This window comes from Pristiophorus japonicus, chromosome 2 (assembly GCF_044704955.1).
Source record: "Pristiophorus japonicus isolate sPriJap1 chromosome 2, sPriJap1.hap1, whole genome shotgun sequence".
In the NCBI taxonomy this organism is placed as follows: Eukaryota; Metazoa; Chordata; class Chondrichthyes; family Pristiophoridae; genus Pristiophorus; species Pristiophorus japonicus.
The window spans coordinates 324,900,834-324,920,539 of record NC_091978.1 but is presented as its reverse complement, the minus strand read 5'-3'; the positions used below and the strand labels follow the sequence as shown (position 1 = coordinate 324,920,539).

Genomic DNA, 19,706 nt, shown 5'->3' with positions numbered 1-19,706 from the left:
CCATCTCATATGAAGTGGAAACCCCGGCCTGCCCCTCCCACCACATTGCGAGGGAATCCCCTCCACCCCCTGACCGCCGGTCAGTGATCAATCTGCCCATGAGGCCCTATTGTTCAGATAAAACCTCTATGTCCCCAACCATGTCAGGTTCATCGCCCGCTACCTGGCTCCCCCGCACCCCCCACCTCCCTGTAAAAATTGAGGCCAATATCTCTATTCCAACTACTTTTTATGTGCTAACACGGGATGAGTTTTGTAAGTAACACTGAGAGCACAGTGATTACATGGCCAACCACAAGGTCGCTACAATCCTATCTTGTGTAATGACATGAAAAATGTTCTGATCTTTGCGGGGGCTGAAAGAGGAATTCTTACCAATCAGATGCTGATGTCAAGCTGGTAGCTGTGCAATAACCAGCTTCCTGATCTTCAGAACATGAGTCCACTGTGAGAGATGCCACCTAGTAGAGAGAAATATCATGTAGTTTAGCCTCATGTAGCCTGACAATATTCTTAAGCATTTCCCACGGAGGCCCTTTCAGAAGTTTCAATGTTTGCAATGCAAAAAGGCCTAAACTGCTTTGAGTTCTCATAAAATTTCTAGTTATTGTGCATAGAAAATTTGAAACAATGGGGGTGAAACTGGTCTACGCCAGTCGTGCAAAATGGGCTCATAGTGAATTGGCAGCCCGGTTTACACCACACACGATGAAAATCATGCGTGGTGTAAAACGGATTGCCAATTCACTGTAAGCCCATTTTACAGTCCCGGTAAAGACCAATTCCACCCCCTATTGATTTCAGTAATTCAACAATTAAATGTTGTGAAAAACATGTCAAAGAAAGGCCTATGCTTCCCATTTACCTTTATAACTGATTTAAAAATACTAAAGTTGTACATGTTACAAAATGTGTTTATATATTATTTATAAAATAATTAATGGTGAGAAGGAATTGTGATTCAGCTCGGAAAGAAACCGGTGATAGCACACTGAAAAAGTATAACTTGAATAGTTTCTTAATGTCTCTAAATAAAACTTTAACCCTCATAGTATTTATTTTATACTGCAGTAAAAATAAAAATTGTTTTTTGACACTTATATCCTGGTCACCTTTGCAGTGTCTTTAAGGTCGACTAGAATTGGTGCAGATTCGATTCCACGTTGCAACATTGTTAATGTTAAATATCATCCTCTGATTGAGAAATAGGGATAGTTCCCCTTTGCCAATAAATACATCATTATTTGAAAATAAAACCTGCTCCAAACACTGGACATTTGAGACCTACTGACTATGAAGAAAAAAAGAGCCATATGGTTCAATGTAAGCAACCTATCCATTCTAGTACAGTACCGTGTGTGCTGAAGATTTAATTGAAATCAGCTGGTCTTTGCTTCAAGACACCAGTCTATGATTGAGGCTTTTAGTTGTGTTTGTTTAGCATTTAAAGAATCGCATAAATAATGAAAACTATTACCATGACAGTTATATGTTAATTATAGATAGATCTTGAATTTTCTGTACTTAAAATCTATTTCTCTCAGCACTTATAATAGAATACTGTTTAAGTTCTCTGTGCAATCTCTACAATTTATTTCCCATTACATACCATGTGCTGATATATTTTGTTAGCTCAAACAAGTCTGCATACTGAATAACAGACAGTCTATTATTGTAACTCTTTTTTACACTCTGAATTTCTTTTATTTCTTTCAGCACAGGAACATATTAGTGTTTTCTAACTAAGATGGAGTGATGTTAATGTCACCTTGAGTGACTGCCTGATACTGATTCAGGGTTTCAGCAGCATAAAATCAAGTTTAGCTGTGAAGGTTCATTACCTTTTTGGACATTTGTCTCTTCAAGTCTCTTTCTATGTGCTTTCTGCTAAACATGAGAGCAGGCTCTCAAAACCATGTAGATAAATCCAGTGGCATAATATATTGAAAGTCAATCTGTAGCATATGATGAATAGATTACTGGTGAGGTATTTGGTAAATTATGAGGCAAGGTTTATACAGTAGAAAAGCCACGAATAAAAAATAGTTGGTTCAGTCGACCAGTTTCTTTTTGGAGAAGGGGAGAGAGGAGGACTGGTGTGAATGGAAGGATTTTCAGTTAAATTGTGGTTTCACCATATTTGAGATAAGCAAGTCACGGTGAACAAATGCAATTCAAGCCATTTAAGTTCAGTTTGTCATCCAGCTCACATTTCCGAACCATATTTTCTTTTTCCCTACCCACACCCATCACTGAATTATGAATTGATCCAGTTCCCCTTTGAATGCATCAGCTTAATCAACGTTTATTAGAGTTAACGTTCTGCTGTCGGTGTTGTGGTGTCAACAATACATTGGGTTTTCCTTCTAAAAGGCGAGACACTGAAAATGAAACTGTAGGAATAAATGTCTATATGATTAATGTGCCAGTTTCAGGAGGAATTATATGTCACGCTCTGCAAATCAATGATTAATTCAATCGCATTCTACAAATGCTATCCATATTATATTATAAAGATGGGGAAAAGAGAGGAAAAAATGATGCTTAAAGTCTACACCATCTGAAAGTAGTTAAGAAATATAAGTTTACAACTGTGCGATAATCAGTGTAACACCTGACATTATTCAGTTGGGGAAATTGAGATTGTGTTTAAAACATGGATGTAAATACTTCAAACCATATTCGCCGGAAGCTTTATTCACAGCTTGCTAAGCATCCTCGGTTTTCAATCTTTTTATTTAACTTGACAACGCTTTAAAAAAACACTTTATTTTGTAAATATATTTAAACACGTTCAATGCATGCTGCTTGTGATACTTACCTTTCTTACATATCCTAACACATTTCTGGACATTTTTGACAAATTTCTCACATCCAAAGTAACACAAAATTCAATACGCAATAGAAAAGAATGCCTGAATCAATGCCAAAAAACATTTGTAAATTTGCATGTTGCCTGTGAGTCCGTGTTTTGTTGAAATTTGACTAAAATAACTTTATCTGTGAAGAACTATTATTCGAAATGTAAACAGAGAAAATTATTCCTGATAAGGAACAAAGTGCACATTTACTGGGACAAGGAGCTATTTGGTTAGGGCTGTGGAATAACCGACCACAAACAAAAAAAGAAAAAGAACAAGGTGGAGCTGGAGGAATAAACACAGATGTGTTACTTGCAAGTTAGTGACGTTTTAGTTCAGAGCTCATCAAAAACTGGAGAGTAACTTGCTCCTGTGGCATTTTCAGCCTGCAAAGAACATAAGGGAATGCAAAACAACAAAAGGTATTTGTGCCCATCAGATTTGTTCCTTAATCAACCTGCTATGGATGGATCAGGGCTTTGTCAGGCACAAAGATGCCTACTTAATTTCCTTTCCACTGCTCATGTGAGTACCCGAGGTTGGAGATTCTCCTTCCATTTCTCTGAGTTGGACACAAACTCATTTGTTCATATACAACACAATTACTCCTCATGGTTTCTCCAGTTTGCCCAAGTACAGGGTGATGGTTGGTGCTTGTTTTGTCATCCTGCAGTGTTCCTGAACAAACACCATAAAATATGCCATGCAGTGTACATCAAACACCCAGAACTTCAGCCAACTGTGGGCATTGAGTATACACAGCTCTAAACAATCTGATTAAAACTGTGCGCACTAGAAAGGGGACTGATATTTAAAAATATTTAAGAGTCAGCCAATAGAAACAAACAATTGGTGGATTGGACAGATCTGGATGTTCTCCATCATGGGTGCAACTTGGATTAATGGCCGCTATGCACATAGAGAAAATGCACATTGAAATAACTTTGTAAATGGGAGACATGAATATCCATGTTTACTGCCCTCCATAATAAGTGCACTAATTACAGAATAGAGAATCATACTAGCTGTGGCAGCACTCAACATAGCGGGGTCGAGTTTGTGCTTGTTTACCCCAGTAATAGCAGCACAATCTGGGCAGAATAGCCAAACTAGCGCAAAATCCAAGGAAAAGTGAACAGTTCGATCCAAAATTGGCTTAGTGGTAGGAAGCAAAGGGTAATGGTTGATGGAATTTTTTGTGAATGGAAGGATGTTTCCAGTGGGGTTTCACAGGGCTCAGTATTGGATCCCTTGCTTTTTGTGGTATATATCAATGATCTAGATTTGAATATAGGGAGTATGATTAAGAAGTTTGCAGACGACACTAAAATTGGCTGTGTGGTTAATAATAAAGAGGAAAGTCATGGGCTGCAGGAGGATATCAATCTACTGGTCAGGTGGGCAGAGCAGTGGCAAATGGAATTTAATTCAGAGAAGTGTGAGGTAATGTACTTTGGGAGGACTAATAAGTAAAGGTATTCACATTAAGCGGTAGGCCACTTAAAAGTGTAGATGAACAAAAGGACTTTGGAATGCTTGTCCACAGATCCCTGAAAGTAGCAGGTCAGATGGATAAGGTGGTTAAGAAGGCATATGGAATGCTTGCCTTTATCGGTCGAGGCATAGAATACAAGAGCAGGGAGGTTATGCTTAAATTGTATAATACTCTGGTTAGGCCACAGCTGGAGAACTGCGTGCAGTTCTGGTCACCATATTATAGGAAGGACATGATTGCACTAGAGAGTGTGCAGAAGAGATTTACTAGGATGCTGCCTGGATTGGAGAATCTTAGCTATGGGGACAGATTGGATAGGCTGGGTTTGTTTTCATTGGAACAGAGGAGGTTGAGAGGAGACCTCATTAAGGTATACTTAATTTTGAGGGTCTTGGATACAGTGGATAGCAAGGGCCTATTTCCCTTGGTGGAGAGGTCAATTACAAGGGGGTATAGTTTTAAGGTTGTTGGTGGAAGGTTCAGAGGAGAATTGAGGGAAGGCTTCTTCACACAGAGGGTTGTGGGGGTCTGGAACTCACTGCCTGGGAGGGTGGTGGATGCAGAAACCTTCACCACTTTAAAAGATGCTTGGATGAGCACGTAAAGTGCCGTGACCTGCAGGGTTACGGACCTCGAGCTGGTAAGTGGAATTAGACTGAATAACAGCTTGTTGGCTGGCACAGATCCGATCATAAGTACTGCAGGGAATTGAATATGGCCAAGGTGATCTCCTGGACTAGTTTCGATCGCCTAGATGGGTCGGAGAGGAATTTTCCCAGATTCTTTTCCCTCCCAATTGGCCTGGGTTTTTATCTGGTTTTTGCCTCTCCCAGGAGATCACATGGCTCCGGTTGGGGTGGAGTGTAGAATGTTTCAGTGTAAGGGGTGTCGCAGTTTTATGGGGCAGACTGTTTGGGCTGGGGGCTCTTTACCTTTCTGCCATTGTTTATTGGTTTATATGTAACCTTCAGGGCTTCTGACCGAGGGACGTGTGGCTTTTTGTCGGCTGGCATGGACATGATGGGCCGAAATGGCCTCCTTCTGCGCTGTAAATTTCTATGTTTTTATGTTTCTATATAAAAGATCAGGGAATTTTAAATGTAAGTGAGTTACATCTAAAACCACTCACATTCGTGTTTTCTGCAATCTAGTACGCTGGTTTAAGATTCAATCCGGCAGATCTGGACCCGTCCACAAAACTGGCAACGTCCCAGGTCGACAACTGCGCTGATTAGGGAAGGCTCTTCAAATTGCGCTAATTTTCTTGGGCGCACAGGCACGGGTAGGTTCGTTTTTAAAAAATTTTTTTATATCAAAAAATATTTAATTTACTAAAGAAACTGACGAGTGTGTACCAATGAAAAGTGTAAATGATTCAGTGTAGTTTTAAAAAATAATTTTCAGTGATTTTAAATCCGATTACTCGCAGGTGGCGAACTGGATACTTATTAAAAACACTTACTTTTTGTGATAAACCCATTTTCAGCTACATTAATAAAACTGCACCAGGTTACCACTCTTAAATATATCAATGAATACCTTTTAATGGAAAGAAAAAAAATAAGCGATTACGTTCAATTACGCTGCCCAATTGCGCTGGTTCATGGAAGATTTTATGTTTGAGATTATGCAAATATTTTTTATTAGAAACATGGACTGTAAATTAACCAATTGGGTGCATTTTCCCAATTACACCAAAAGCAGAAACATTTACCTCAACATTTGCATTACTCGTTGAGAGCTATCATGCTAAAGAATTCATCTGTGGTCACAATTCCACTTACTGTATACACAGCTCTGTTTGCTGTGGTGGGATCTGAGCACAGTATGCATTCCAGTCCCTCTGCCTCTGCTCTTTTGATGCTTTGGCTTGCTGTAACTCACTCATTTTTCAAAATTGACAGGTTAATGTTTTTCCCATCTTTCCAAGAAAATTCCCATATGAAAGCATTGAAATTCTGTGGTTTCACTATAAATGGTGTGACATCTGGGCGATATATTTCCGATGTGTCTGCACACTGAAGACACACATGGCTGATTAACCTAACCAAATGGATCTTTCATAACAGTCTCAAAATTGTATTTCAAAATGGTCTTGAGGGATTCAGGAAGTTATCTCCTAAGACTACTAAAATCACATCTATCTCACAGCATGTCAGATTTTACCCTCAGTCTGGCCAAATGCAAACTGACAAAAACTCATGGTGCATATGCATCTCAGAGCTAAATTCTCTTTATATAACAATGTAGTGAAATGTCCCAAGGTGCTTCACAGGAGTATAATGAGACAAAAAATTTGATACCGAGCCACATAAGGAGAAATTAGGGCAGGTGACCAAAACCTTAGTCAAAGAGGTAGGTTTTAAGGAGTGTCTTGAAGGAGAAAAAGAGGTAGAGAGGCGGAGAGGTTTAGGCAGGGAATTATAGAGCTTAGGGCCTAGGCAACAGAAGGCACGGCCATCAATGGTTGAACGATTATAATCAGGGTTGCTTAAGCGGGCAAAATTAGAGGAGCGCAGACATCTCGGGGGTTATGGGGCTGGAGGAGATTAGAGATAGGGAGGGGTGAGGCCATGGAAAGATTTGAAAACAAGGATGAGAATTTTGAAATGGAGGCGTTGCTTAACCGGGAGCCGATGTAGATCAGCGAGCACTGGGGTGATGGGTGAGCGGGACTTGATGCGAGTTAGGACACGGGTAGCCGAGTTTTGGATCACCTCTAGTTTAGGTAGGGTAGAATGTAGAGGCCAGCCAGGAATGCATTGGAATAGTCAAGTCTAGAGGTAACAAAGGCATGGATGAGGGCTTCAGCTGCGGATGAGCTGCGGCAAGGACAGAGATGGGCGATGTTACAGCGGTGGAAAAAGGTGGTCTTAGTTATGCTGCGGATATGTGGTTGAAAGCTCATTTCAGGGTTAAATATGACACCAAGGTTGCGAACAGCCTCAGACAGAAGTTGGGGAGAGAGATGGAGTCAGTGGCTAGGGAACGGAGTTTGTGGCGGGGACAGAAAACAATGGCTTCAGTCTTCCCCATATTCAATTCGAGAAAATTTCTACTCATTCAGAACTGGATGTCAGGCAAGCAGTCTGACGATTTAGAGACCGAAGAGGGGTTGAGAGAAGTGGTAGTGAGGTAGAGCTGGGTGGCATCAGCATATATATGACAACTGACGCTGTGTTTTCGTATCTTTTGTATATAGTACCTTTAACATAGCAAAACATCCCAAGGCGCTTCACAGGAGCTTAATCAGAGAAAATGTCTTAACTTGCATAATCAAGCTATCAAACAATTAAAGGGAAACTTAATGGGATGTCATTTCATGATGAACTGTTTGGCAGATGTTCTTTCCTTTCTTTGTAAATGCACAATGCAACAACGTAAATTGTGTCAAAATGCATCATCGTGCTGTTTCATATGACATCATTATGAAAACATTAATCTTCTCCCTCTCCAAAAAAATATATGTGGCACTTTGGTTTTTGGTTAAGTATGTGCCTCTTTGTGGGTAGTGGGCAAGATTATTCCTCTTGGCAATCAGGCCACCAGTGACTACACTTGTTGAGTTTGAGGGTTTGACCCTGGTGTGAGGGGTAAAACTGAATCAAGAATTGATTTAGTCAGAATAATCTGGGTTTTGAATTGGCTAAAGCATCAGCCTTTAAAGCAGTTTTTAACCAATGTATCTCCAAGGTAGAAATGAGTCAGTGTTCGGTTTCAGATATGAAGGTGGTGGTGCAGTCATAGCGCCAGCCCGAAACTGGATCTCAGGTCTCATTTAAATAAACTGGGCGAGTTGGCAATGCCTGTTGCCTGGCAGCTCACACTTGTGCCGAAACGGATTATGGGCCACCTACCCCACTAGCCCTCAGGTAAATACCGAGGTGGGGGAGGAGGAGGATAGCAGAAGGGAGGATGATCAGGGCAAGCAGGAAGTGCTGTGAATCTGGTAGGAGCACTCTTGCTCCGCCTGGCTCCACATGAATTCTGAAGAAATATATTAAAACTTACCATTTTGATGGCAGCCGGTTTTCTAGGCCGCATCCACACCACGAATACCTGAGCGGAGCAGGCCTGGCAGCTGCCCCGGTCAGGACAGCCACATTTCTCAAAGGAATCCTAAAACAGGTGTTACACCTCTCATTAGCACGTGCAAGGGACTTAATGCTTAGTTTAGGCTGCTGCCCCAGATATAACCCTGCAAAATTGGTCATTGTTGCCTGTTTTCCAACCGCAATGATGACCAATTTCAATCCCTAGAAATCAGCAGTTATAGAATGAGCTTAATTTATGGAGGCTACATTCCGTACATATTTTAGTTTTCTAAGGTTAATATTGCAGTAATAAAGTTATTGTTCCTAATGTCTGAGCAGTTTAATTCCTGTAATATTGGAATAATTTTCCATGTACAATTGTCTGAGCTGAGAAAAAAAAATCGGTCAACCGAGAGAGACAGAAAGTTCCTTGGACTTCTTGGCGACCTAAGGGTTAAACATGGAATATAAACTTCAAAAGTGAGAGTTTAGATTATAGAATACTCTTCTGTGCCTACTATTTGTAGTGCCCTATCTACAGTATATATGATATCTTATAAGTAGGGACTGCAATAATAAAGGCTTCATTACATATAAGAAAACAGTGGAAAAGAATGTCTATTTTCAAGCTATGTATTTAAATTAGACAATTTCTCTCAATATAGCCCTGATCGCCTTTTTAACAATAGACTGAACATTTGTAATTACTAGGGCCCTGAGTCTTTTGGGGGGGTTTCGTCAGACTCCCATTGTATCTCTGGCAGGAGCCTGCGCAACTCCCAGGGAAATGGCAAAGAATCAGTCACAGCCTCCGCAATTTCTGGGAGTTTCCTCAATGAAAGGTTGGGCCTTAGGGTCTGCAGCAGGACTACGCAGGGGTGGGATGAGGAGGGGAGTTTCTGCTCTTGCTCCACTTTCAGGACCTGGTGTTTGTGTGGTGATCAGTGAGTGGAGGCATGTTGGCCTCCATAAGTGCATATGTGAACCCCTTTGGTTGAGTCTAGGCCAGGAAAGTGGCATGAAGAGATGCCTAAAAGGATTACAAACTATTTCACGCATTCGCCCCAGCTCAGTCGTTGAGTATGTTCAAGACTGAGATCAATAGACTTTTGGATACCAAGGGAAGCGAGGGATACGTGCTCAAATCCTGGAGTGAAGCTTGATCCTACAATCCACTGACTCGGAGATGAGAAAATGAGTATTGGCTCCACCATCATCCAAACCACGCTCAAATATCAGATTCTCTGCAAGAGTTAGTTTAAAACTTCGTGCTGTTTATAGCATGCATGTATATTTGTTGCTATGGGAATATAAGCCATGCACATATATTTGTTGATATAGGAATATAAACCATACAGTGGGAAAATGCATGTATACTGTCAACTTTTGCCCAGTGTGCACTGCAGCTCAATCTCTAGTGGTCATTAGTGCTTTAATTCCTGGAAGTAAATAGTTGTAATGCAGGTTAATTCACAAAGCAAAGTTTAAGTTTCTCTTTTGGTCATTAACTGCTTGTTAAACAGCAATGACATAAAGTACAGTATCCAATTAAAAACAAGGGCAAACAAAGTGGAGGACAGAAGATTGAGAAGCTTTTAAAAGCCAGCAAAGAATGACGAAAAAAATGATTAAGAAAGGGAAGATACCGACTATGAAAGTAAACTAGCAAGAAATATAAAAACAGATAGCAAGAGTTTCCATAAGTATATAAAAAGGAAAAGAGTGGCTAAAGTAAATGTTGGTCCCTTAAAGGACGAGACCGGGGAATTAGTAATGGGGAACATGGAGATGGCAGAAACTCTGAACAAATATTTTGTATCAATCTTTACGGTAGAGGACACCTCAAAAGTAGTAATCTCGGGATTGCTACCAGTGCCACGTGATAGTCAGAGTAGGAATCGCAGGATAGCGCAGATGAATACGTGGCTTGAGCAGTGGTGCAACAGGGAGGGATTCAAATTCCTGGGGCATTGGAACCGGTTCTGGGGGAGGTGGGACCAGTACAAACCGGACGGTCTGCACCTGGGCAGGACCGGAACCAATGTCCTAGGGGGAGTGTTTGCTAGTGCTGTTGACGAGGATTTAAACTGATATGGCAGGGGGATGGGAACCAATGCAGGGAGACAGAGGGAAACAAAAAGGAGGCAAAAGCAAAAGACAGAAAGGAGATGAGGAAAAGTGGAGGGCAGAGAAACCCAAGGCAAAGAACAAAAAGGGCCACTGTACAGCAAAATTCTAAAAGGACAAAGGGTGTTAAAAGAACAAGCCTGAAGGCTTTGTGTCTTAATGCAAGGAGTATACGCAATAAAGTGGATGAATTAACTGTGCAAATAGATGTTAACAAATATGATGTGATTGGGATTACGGAGACGTGGCTCCAGGATGATCAGGGCTGGGAACTCAACATCCAGGGGTATTCAACATTCAGGAAAGATAGAATAAAAGGAAAAGGAGGTGGGGTAGCATTGCTGGTTAAGGAGCAAATTAAGGCAATAGTTCGGAAGGACATTAGCTTGGATGATGTGGAATCTATATGGGTAGAGCTGCAGAATACCAAAGGGCAAAAAACGTTAGTGGGAGTTGTGTACAGACCTCCAAACAGTAGTAGTGATGTTGGGGAGGGCATCAAACATGAAATTAGGGGTGCGTGCAATAAAGGTGCAGCAGTTATAATGGGTGACTTTAATATGCATATAGATTGGGTTAACCAAACTGGAAGCAATACGGTAGAGGAGGATTTCCTGGAGTGCATAAGGGATGGTTTTTTAGACCAATATGTCGAGGAACCAACTAGGGGGGAGGCCATCTTAGACTGGGTGTTGTGTAATGAGAGAGGATTAATTAGCAATCTCGTTGTGCGAGGCCCCTTGGGGAAGAGTGACCATAATATGGTGGAATTCTGCATTAGGATGGAGAATGAAACAGTTAATTCAGAGACCATGGTCCAGAACTTAAAGAAGGGTAACTTTGAAGGTATGAGGCGTGAATTGGCTAGGATAGATTGGCGAATGATACTGAAGGGGTTGACTGTGGATGGGCAATGGCAGACATTTAGAGACCGCATGGATGAACTACAACAATTGTACATTCCTGTCTGTCGTAAAAATAAAAAAGGGAAGGTGGCTCAACCGTGGCTATCAAGGGAAATCAGGGATAGCATTAAAGCCAAGGAAGTGGCATACAAATTGGCCAGAAATAGCAGAGAACCCGGGGACTGGGAGAAATTTAGAACTCAGCAGAGGAGGACAAAGGGTTTGATTAGGGCAGGGAAAATGGAGTACGAGAAGAAGCTTGCAGGGAACATTAAGACGGATTGCAAAAGTTTCTATAGATATGTAAAGAGAAAAAGGTTAGTAAAGACAAACGTAGGTCCCCTGCAGTCAGAATCAGGGGAAGTCATAACGGGGAACAAAGAAATGGCGGACCAATTGAACAAGTACTTTGGTTCGGTATTCACTGAGGAGGACACAAACAACCTTCCGGATATAAAAGGGGTCGGAGGGTCTAGTAAGGAGGAGGAACTGAGGGAAATCCTTATTAGTCGGGAAATTGTGTTGGGGAAATTAATGGGATTGAAGGCCGATAAATCCCCAGGGCCTGATGGACTGCATCCCAGAGTACTTAAGGAGGTGGCCTTGGAAATAGTGGATGCATTGACAGTCATTTTCCAACATTCCATTGACTCTGGATCAGTTCCTATGGAGTGGAGGGTAGCCAATGTAACCCCACTTTTTAAAAAAGGAGGGAGAGAGAAAACAGGGAATTACAGACCGGTCAGCCTGACATCGGTAGTGGGTAAAATGATGGAATCAATTATTAAGGATGTCATCGCAGTGCATTTGGAAAGAGGTAATATGATAGGTCCAAGTCAGCATGGATTTGTGAAAGGGAAATCATGCTTGACAAATCTTCTGGAATTTTTTGAGGATGTTTCCAGTAGAGTGGACAAGGGAGAACCAGTTGATGTGGTATATTTGGACTTTCAGAAGGCTTTCGACAAGGTCCCACACAAGAGATTAATGTGCAAAGTTAAAGCACATGGGATTGGGGGTAGTGTGCTGACATGGATTGAGAACTGTTTGTCAGACAGGAAGCAAAGAGTAGGAGTAAATGGGGACTTTTCAGAATGGCAGGCAGTGACTAGTGGGGTACCGCAAGGTTCTGTGCTGGGGCCCCAGCTGTTTACACTGTACATTAATGATTTAGACGAGGGGATTAAATGTAGTATCTCCAAATTTGCGGATGACACTAAGTTGGGTGGTAGTGTGAGCTGCAAGGAGGATTCTATGAGGCTGCAGAGCGACTTGGATAGGTTAGGTGAGTGGGCAAATGCATGGCAGATGAAGTATAATGTGGATAAATGTGAGGTTATCCACTTTGGTGGTAAAAACAGAGAGACAGACTATTATCTGAATAGTGACAGATTAGGAAAAGGGCAGGTGCAAAGAGACCTGGGTGTCATGGTACATCAGTCATTGAAGGTTGGCATGCAGGTACAGCAGGCGGTTAAGAAAGCAAATGGCAAGTTGGCCTTCATAGCGAGGGGATTTGAGTACAAGGGCAGGGAGGTGTTGCTACAATTGTACAGGGCCTTGGTGAGGCCACACCTGGAGTATTGTGTACAGTTTTGGTCTCCTAACCTGAGGAAGGACATTCTTGCTATTGAGGGAGTGCAGCGAAGGTTCACCAGACTGATTCCCGGGATGGCGGGACTGACCTATCAAGAAAGACTGGATCAACTGGGCTTGTATTCACTGGAGTTCAGAAGAATGAGAGGGGACCTCATAGAAACGTTTAAAATTCTGACGGGGTTAGACAGGTTAGATGCAGGAAGAATGTTCCCAATGTTGGGGAAGTCCAGAACCAGGGGACACAGTCTAAGGATAAGGGGGAAGCCATTTAAGACCGAGATGAGGAGGAATTTCTTCACCCAGAGAGTGGTGAACCTGTGGAAGTTGTTGAAGCCAATTCACTAAATATATTCAAAAAGGAGTTAGATGAAGTCCTTACTACTAGGGGAATCAAGGGGTATGGTGAGAAAGCAGGAATGGGGTACTGAAGTTGCATGTTCAGCCATGAACTCATTGAATGGTGGTGCAGGCTAGAAGGGCTGAATGGCCTACTCCTGCACCTATTTTCTATGTTTCTATGTTTCTTTGTTTCTAACAATATCCCAACAGTGGATAGTCAAGGGGCTATAGTTGGGGGAGTAACTTAACACAATCACAATCACTAAGGAGGTGGTACTCAGTAAGATAATGGGACTAAAGGCGGATAAATCCCCTGGACCTGATGGCTTGCATCCTAGGATCTTAAGGGAAGCAGTGGCAGGGATAATGGATGCATTGGTTGTAATTTACCAAAATTCCCTAGATTCTGGGGAGGTCCCAGCAGATTGGAAAACTGCAAATGTAACGTCCCTATTTAAAAAAGGAGGCTGGCAAAAAGTTGGAGTCCATTATTAAAGAAGCAGTAGCAGGACATTTGGAAAAGCATAATTCGGTCAGGCAGAGTCAGCATGGATTTGTGAAGGGGAAGTCATGTTTGACAAATTTGCTGGAATTCTTTGAGGATGTAACAGGGTGGATAAAGGGGAACCAGTGGATGTGGTGTCTTTGAACTTCCAGAAGGCATTTGACAAGGTGCCACATAAAAGGTAAAAACACACAAGATAAAATTTCACGGGGTTGGGGGTAATATATTAGCATGGATAGAGGATTGGCTAACGAACAGAAAACAGAGAGTCGGGCTAAGTGGTTCATTCTCAGGTTGGCAATCAGTAACTAGTGGGGTGCCGTAGGGATCAGTGCTGGGACCCCAACTATTTACAATCTATATTAACGACTTGGAAGAAAGGACCGAGTGTAACGTAGCCAAGTTTGCTGACAATACAAAGATGGGAAGAAAAGCAATGTGTGAGAAGGACATAATAATCTGCTAAAGGACATAGACAGGCTAAGTGAGTGGGTGAAAATTTGGCAGATGGAATATAATGTTGGAAAGTGTGAGGTCATGCACATTGGCAGAAAAAAATCAAAGAGCAAGTTATTTTAAATGGAGAAAAATTGCAAAGTGCTGCAGTACAGCGGGACCTGGGGGTACTTGTGCATGACACACAAAAGGTTAGTATGCAGGTACAGCAAGTGGTCAGGAAAGCCAATGGAATCATTGCCTTTATTGCAAAGTGGATGGAGTATAAAAGCAGGGAAGTCTTGCTACAGTTATACAGGGTATTGGTGAGGCCACACCTGGAATACTGCATACAGTTTTGGTTTCTATATTTACGAAAGGATATACTTGCTTTGGAGGCAGTTCAGAAAAGGTTCACTAGGTTGATTCCGGAGATGAGAAGGTTGAGGAGGTTGGGCCTCTACTCATTGGAATTCAGAAGAATGAGAGGTGATCTTATCGAAATGTATAAGATTATGAGGGGACTTGACAAGGTGGATGCAGAGAGGATGTTTCCATTGAAAGGAGAGACTAGAACTGGGGGGCATAATCTTAGAATAAGGGGCTGCCCATTTAAAACTGAGATGAGGAGGAATTTATTCTCTGAGGTTTGTAAATCTGTGGAATTCGCTGCCCCAAAGAGTTGTGGAAGCTGGGACATTGAATAAAGTTAAGACAGAGATGGACAGTTTCTTAACCAATAAGGGATTAAGGAGTTATGGGGAGCGGGCAGGGAAGTGGACCCGAGTCCATGATTGGATCCGCCATGATCGTATTAAATGGCAGGCTCGAGGGGCCGGATGGTCTACTCCTGCTCCTATATCTTATGTTCTTATTTAAAACATACAAATTCATAATATCTTGTTCAATTCTCCAATTTAAAGTTGGCATATGGCACCAATGGAAATCAGTAGGATTCCAGTGGTGAGCAGAGCATCACATAAAATAGGAATGTTTTGGTGAACAGCATGCATATTGGATACTGTGAAGGAGCACAGCCTCAGACTATGTCCGGGACTTTTGTTGCCTCCTTAGACAAGCACTTGTACAAGAGAGGTATTCATGCAAGATAATTGGCGCTCATACCTATGTATAGCAATGTATAGTATTTGAGTGTCAACCAAATATACCAGCATAATATAACTGACAGTTTCACTCAGTACTTATGCCTTGGCACTTTTCTTCAAACCAGATACTTTGTTTTTCACATCTCTCCAAATTCAGCAGGTTTAGGAGATTGCAATGATCTCCCATGACTGCTTCCCATACCTGCTGGACCTCCAGTTCATGGTGGATTGCCCTTCTGACCAATTCTCTATCCTCTTACGCTATACACAATAATCTAAGGTCTCATAAGTGGACCCTTCTGTGCATTACCTTATCCATCAGTGCTTCAATTTGTGCATGCTACAGTTGCATTGACACAGAGAATTTTTTATAGTGCCTATTAAGGGGTTTAATGGATGACTCAGCACCATTAACCATTATTGCAGGTTCTTTTCTGATTGGCTGCTCAGTTATTCATTAGTGGTCAACACGCCTGAGTTCCAAAAATGTTGCAATGTGTAAATCTGTGAGTTCACTAAAAAAAGGTGAAAAAATTAACTATTTTTTAAATGTACATTTAGTGCACTAAGAACAAATTAAACCCCATGGGATCCAGTTCAGTAAGTTTGTTACTTACCAGTCCAGCCCTTCTAGCAACCACAGTGTGAAACTGTCCATCAGAGACCCTCTTGGTCGTCATCAGTCTGTGTGCCCCACTTCCAAGGTTGAAGGAGAATTTCATCTTGCCTTGCACTATTTCCAGAGCCAGGAACTCGGCCTTGTTTCCTGTCTGATTGTCATAATTGTACATTAACAGGGAGTTTTCTTTAATGGTGGAAAATTTGATATAGATGTAATTATTGTTCGGATCCAGACTCGGAAACTCCATGTAGGACAACTCTTCAAACCCGTAACTGTTCAGTTCACAGTGCTTCCCAAAGACACCTGAAACAACAAAATAATCAGTGCAATTCATTCAACCATTGCCCTCTTTTACTAATAGATTAGTCCACTTGAATTATTCAAAAACATTAAAACAAAGAATTGTATTGCTGGTAGCTTTACATGAACTTTAGAAGTCACAGAATAATGGGCGGAATGTTCAGTCAGAGGCGTACCTCCAGAATACGCCTCTGACCTGAAAAAAACCCAAATCTACCTGCTGCCCCCGGGCTTCAAATACTTTGGGTCTCGGGCCTGCAGGCGAATGCCTGCGTAAAGGATCATGGATCCCAGGGATGCAGGTGGTTCATAAAAATCAGAGAATAGTTACAGCATGGAAGACGACCATTTGGTCCATCGAGCCTGTGCCGAATCTCTGCAAAAGTACCTCAGCAAGTTTCATTTCCCCCTAGCCCTGAAAATGTTTTTCTTTCAGGTACTTATCCAACTCCCTTTTGAAAGGCGTGATTAAATCTGCCTTCACCACTCTTTCATACAGTGCATTCCAGATCCTAACCACTCGCTGTGTAAAAAAGTTTTTTCTTATGTTGCCTTTGGTTCTTTTGCCAATCATCTTAAATCGATGTCCTCTGGTTTTTGACCCATCCGTCAATGGGATCAGTTTCTCTTGATCTACTCTGTCCAGACCCCTCATTATTTGAACACCTCTACAAAATCTCATCTCAACCTTCTCTGCTTTAAGGAGAACAACCCAAGCTTCTCCAGTCTATCCATGTAACTGAAGTTCCTCATCCCTGGAATAATTCTCGTAAATCTTTTCTGCACCCTCTCCAAGGCCTTCACATCCTTCCTAAAGTGCGGTGCCCAGAAATGGACACAATACTCCAATTGAGACCGAACCAGTGTTTTATACAGGTTCTTCATAATTTCCACGCTTTTGTACTCTATACCTCTATTCATGAAGCCCAAGATCCCGAAAGATTTTTCAACGCTTTCTCAGCTTGCCCTGCCACCTTCAACGATTTATGCACATATAACCCTAGGTCTCCCTGTTCAAGTATCCGCTTTAGGATTGTACCCTTGAGTTTATATGTCCTCTCCTCATTCTTTCTACCAAAATGTATCACTTCCCACTTTTCTGCGTTAAAGTTTACCTGCCACGTGTTCATCCATTTCACTAGCCTGTCGATGTCCTCTTGAAGTTTATCACTATCCACCTCACTGTTCACTACTGACCCCTGGGGAACACCACTGTATACATTCCTCCAGTCCGAAAAACAACCGTTCACCACTATTCTCTCTTTCCTGTCACTTAGCCAATTTCTTATCCATGCTGCCACTGTCCCTTTTATTCCATGGGCTTCAACTTTGCTGGCAAGCCTATTATGTGGCACTTTGTTGAACACCTTTTGGAAATCCATGTACATCACGTCAACTGCATTGCCCTCATCAAGCCTCTCTGTTACCTCATCAAAAAACTCAATCAAGTTGGTTAAACACGATTTGTCTTTAAAAAATCTGTGCTGGCTTTCCTTAATTAATCCGCACTTGTCCAAGTTCGGAAACGTCCCTGGGATCATTTGGGCCAGTTCCTCTGATCACAAAGGAAGATTCCAATAGTGTAATTTCCGAATGGCATCCTCTAACGACAAGCAATGGAAGCCCCAAATAATTAAAGAATTTAAACAATTCTAAAAAAAAAGTTCCTTTTTTCACATTTAATTAAAAGTTCCTTTTAAGGAAGTATTTACAATGAAGTATTTACAATAAAAATGTAATACATTTTTTTTTAAACATTTTAATTCAGGTCAAAATTTACATAAACTAATTTAAGTGTTTATGTATTTTTTTAAATTTTAATTTAACATATATATTAATCCATACACTGGTAAATGCAGGTTCTATGCCTGCTTTTACCGGGCAGAAGGATTTTGTGGGCATTTGCTGGGCAGTAGTTGGGAAAAATAGCCCAAGTCTGCGGCAGCGAAAGTGTATTTGGGTCACAAGTAGGCGAACCTTATGGATCTAAAGTTCCGGGTTTTCACGCATGCGCAGCGCGTGCGGAAACCTGGAACATGCAGGACCTTTTACAAGGCTTACAACGGTGTACACCATCATGGAGACCACAATTTCAGGGCCATTGTCACTCTGCCTTGCATTACCAGTTTTTAATGGCCAACCTTGAACCTGAACTGAACTAGATAGGGAAAAACTCAGGTATTTTTAAACTAGTCTGATAGTAATTAATTTAGGCCATTCACGTAGCTCTGACATGCATAAGATCAGAGATGCAAGTTTCCTGCATTTACACCAGTTCTGACACCCAACATTATAGATGCAGCAGGACCCTAAATCATTAATTCTTTTTAGTTTCTCCTCACTGAGACCCACGCAGTAGATTTTATATAGTATTGATTGCTTAGAACCAGTCACATTAAAAAGAGACAAGCTTCTACAGTTACATTTTTTTTAAACATGCTGTATCTAATGTGCATAAATTATGGTTTGATGGCTTCAAACTTTAATTTTCATAACATTAATAAGATAATGAAGAATTTAAAGAAGATTGATGATATTTTCCTCAGATTCCAATTGTTTCCGCTGACTTCTGCTTCTTTTGCAATGGTTTTTATGTTTTGTTGTATATTGCATCTGCTCGGTACTTTTGGCAAAATTAACGTAAAAACCGTCATAACTTTTGGCTTAACTTTCGCTGTTACAAGTCGGATCAAGTAAATTCCGACTCAAAATGTCCTGCTACAGGGTAGTAGCAGAAGTCAGTGACCCAGTTACTGTTAAACAAAAACAATTTCTGGATTAGTCTAACAGGGAAGGAGGTGTTTCATGTATGTGTCTGGAAAAAAGATTCGTGATCCTCTACCTTAGTGAAATAAACACTGAAAAAGCACGACAAGTCAATCAAAATTGTCCCGACGAAGGGACCTATCTGAAATATCGCCCCATTTTTCTCCTTCAGGCACTGGTTGTCCTGCTATTGCCAGCATTTTCTGTTTTACTTCAGATTGCGAGTGGTTTTCTTTTCATCTCTTCTGCCTTTGTAGATAGGGTGGTAAAGTAAATACCAGGGAATGTGGAAAATACTTTTGTATGTCATTCAATAATCAATTGAAACAAGCTCCTTTTATTTATACTCTATCTCACAGCCACTGAAACATCTGTGAGATAGTGAGGTAGTAGTTTTAACAGTTGGACATTTATAAAGATATCTCTTCAAATGGAGATATATAAAGAATAAAATGTTCTACATTGCTATGTGTGAGGTGGAAGCAATAAGGTATTTATACTTTCACCAGACCCGAGTAAGGATTGCTTATATTGTACTAAACAGACTGCAGCAAATGAGATCAAACAGTGTAGGCAATGTGATTTGTCGAGCAGTCTGCCAGGAAAAACAAG

At 41.3% G+C, this 19,706-nt stretch overlaps 1 protein-coding gene across 1 annotated transcript in view; it reads right to left on the bottom strand.

The window, feature by feature from the left end:
* Positions 1 to 19,706, bottom strand: part of fat4 (FAT atypical cadherin 4) — a 416,915-nt gene that overhangs the window by 33,894 nt on the left and 363,315 nt on the right. Inside the window, exons 12-13 of the mRNA XM_070871826.1 lie at positions 16,024 to 16,331; positions 376 to 461 (exon numbers count right to left, since the gene is read on the bottom strand). Coding sequence (XP_070727927.1) covers positions 376 to 461; positions 16,024 to 16,331 — 394 coding nt within the window. The remainder of the gene's footprint in view (positions 1 to 375; positions 462 to 16,023; positions 16,332 to 19,706) is intronic.